This window comes from Loa loa (genome assembly GCF_000183805.2).
Source record: "Loa loa unplaced genomic scaffold supercont3.409, whole genome shotgun sequence".
Lineage (NCBI taxonomy): Eukaryota > Metazoa > Nematoda > Chromadorea > Rhabditida > Onchocercidae > Loa > Loa loa.
Genome location: NW_018108589.1, coordinates 6,156 through 8,882, shown reverse-complemented (window position 1 = coordinate 8,882; position 2,727 = coordinate 6,156). Strand labels below are relative to the sequence as shown.

Below are 2,727 nucleotides of genomic sequence, written 5' to 3'. Positions count from 1 at the left end.
AAATTTGAATAACAATATAAACATGACAAATTTACTTTAAAAATTTAAAAAATTTTTTTTGTTTTTATTTGAAATTAATTAAAATTTTGATTATCATTTTTTTTTCCTTCCAATTTATATCTGGAAATTAATGAAATATTTATTCATCTATTTTCTATATTTGATTAACTTACCGGTGTTTTAAAGTATTTAATTTTGCTAGGACAGTTATAAATCGAATAAAAATTTCTATTGTAAACCATACATTACATATTGCTTCAACTATCTGAAATAGAAATTCTTTTTTCTTTTGTTTTTATTTTCAAATATATTTGAAATGATAAAAGGAAAAAAAAACTTGAGAAAATTATATTTCGAATTTAAGGGAAACAAAACTCAACGAACCAATAAAATTACATTTTGAAAGAAATTGAATTTGTTTGGAAAGCAGAAATGCTCGATAAATGAGTAATTAAATTTAAATTGATAATTTAATTAACATTCAATTTAAATTTTACATTTGTATCATAAATAACCTGAAAATAAAAACTTACTAAAAAACCTGGATGCGGTTTGGAATTTGCTTTATCAATATCAATTGTTTCGGTACGATATTTGTTTGGGAAGCCCATGGAACGATAATAACGACCGGATGTTGCATTAATTTGCATAATATTCAATTCGGCAACCCGTAAACCGGGATGTGTTTTAAGACAAAATACGAAGATTGCTATGATAAGGAAAAAAACTGATACAACAGCAATTACCTGAATGTTATTCGTGAAATTAAATGATTTTTAATTTATTCAAATGTAGCAAAATCATGTGATAAAAAATTGTGAAGTTTATAAAATTCAAAAACTGAATCAGATGATTTGAATATGCAAAATGTCAAAGGTTAAACTTGCCAAATAATTCATTTGGTTCATTAATTTATTGTTTATCCTGAAGTTGGAAATTTAAATGAAAATGAATTTGATTAAATATGACCAGAAGTTTGACCTTTGACATTTCTTTTTAACTTTAAACATATATGAGTTAAATTAAGCAATGTAACTTAATTACTTATTTTAAGCTTAACTTTAACTTTTTTATCTTTCTTATCATACTTTCATCAAAATTTAATAACCAAATCCTAATTGATTAATAATTGTTCACTTTTTTAATTGTTGTTTATTTTCATTATTTAATTGACATATATTGGAAAAAAAAAAAGAAAGCGACAGTACTCCATTGATAAATTTTCTTGTTTAAAATTAAATTTTTAGAATTTTTACTTCAAATAACAATTTACGTGCAATTTAGCAATGTATGTTTGAAATTTTTTTAGTAATTAATTTAATTTTTGCAGCAAAAAGTTTTTTTTAAAACGTTTTGAAAATTATAAATGTGTTATAAATTATAAGCAAATTTTAAAATAATAAAATACAACAAACTTTTGCTCCATTTGATGAATAGGGTTCATCGAATAAATGCCAAATTTTAGGTTTCAATTTTTGCCATTTTGATAACGAATGATTATGATAATCATCCTCCCAACCAAATCTGAAAAAAAAAATACGATTTTAAAATATTTAAATTTTAGAAAAAAATAAACAAATTTTCAAAATAAATGTAAAAAAAAGGGCGAATGAAATGAAATGAAAAATATTAGTATTAAATTTTATTTTTTAAAATTTTAATTTTTTTTTAACATACTTCAATTATATATATTTAATTATTGAAATATATATGTATAGAATAAGAGAGGTAGAGAGTTAATTATTAGTTAATTATGCAAATATGCTAAGTTATAACAAATAGATTTTCAAAATTACAACATAATAAGTAATTAAAAATGATAGCCAATGATCATTATAATTAAGATTTTTTTTTCGAAATTAATATTTCTTATTTTCAATTTTTAATTTAAATCTCAAATTACATAATTACAGTATTCCTGATGGAAAATTTCAATGAAGTTTGATAATAGCTTAAGTAATTAATAATTAATATGAAATACATGTATACCGTCGATAGACTTCCTCGGGATCCTTCAAACGACTTTCATCAAAATCAATATCAAGTTTATCAAGTGCAGTCAATACTTCTTGTGTGTCACGATGTTGCGTATATGTCATCCAACAACATGGCTCAACTTCATTAGCATCCAAACCCCAATACTGATAAAAAAAATATGATAAGCATTAAATAGCATATTTATCATATTCTATGAAATGATTAAAAAAAAAAGCATTTGCAAAAAATGTTATTTGTTTTATAAATAATCGGAAGAATTCATTTATTAATTAATAAATTATCAATTTCTTCATTTTATGTATACATTTTTTTCTTCCGTTTTTATTCCATTTCTTAAATTATTTGCTTTTTTTTTCATTCATTTATTGTTAGCAATAAATATTCCATCATTGACTAACATTTTATAATAATTAATTCTTTCAAACTATAAATACATTATTATCAATAGTTTGTATCATAATGAACTAATTGTTAAATTCTAATAAATTCAAGACAAAAATAAAAATAAAAAAATTAGAAAACTAATTAAAGAAAAAAACAACTCTGTAATCGAAAAACTCTATAATGATTAACTAATAGTTTAATTCTAATATATTCAAGATAAAATAAGAATAAAAAATTAAAAACTTCATAATACAAAGAAAAAAAGTGAATTGATTAAATAATTATTTATTTAAGTAATAGAGTAAAATAAATACAAATTAATTCCTTCCAACTCAACTACCAATA

The 2,727-nt window shown here is 21.2% G+C and overlaps 1 protein-coding gene across 1 annotated transcript in view; it reads right to left on the bottom strand.

The window, feature by feature from the left end:
• Nucleotides 1-169: 169 nt before the first annotated feature.
• The window catches only part of LOAG_18628 (potassium voltage-gated channel subfamily C member 1), a gene marked incomplete at both ends in the record, with an annotated part of 3,575 nt that continues 1,017 nt past the window's right edge, over nucleotides 170-2,727 (bottom strand). The window contains 4 exons of the mRNA XM_020451291.1: nucleotides 170-265; nucleotides 534-746; nucleotides 1,416-1,524; nucleotides 1,990-2,141. Of these exons, the coding sequence (XP_020304936.1) occupies nucleotides 170-265; nucleotides 534-746; nucleotides 1,416-1,524; nucleotides 1,990-2,141 (570 nt within the window). The remainder of the gene's footprint in view (nucleotides 266-533; nucleotides 747-1,415; nucleotides 1,525-1,989; nucleotides 2,142-2,727) is intronic.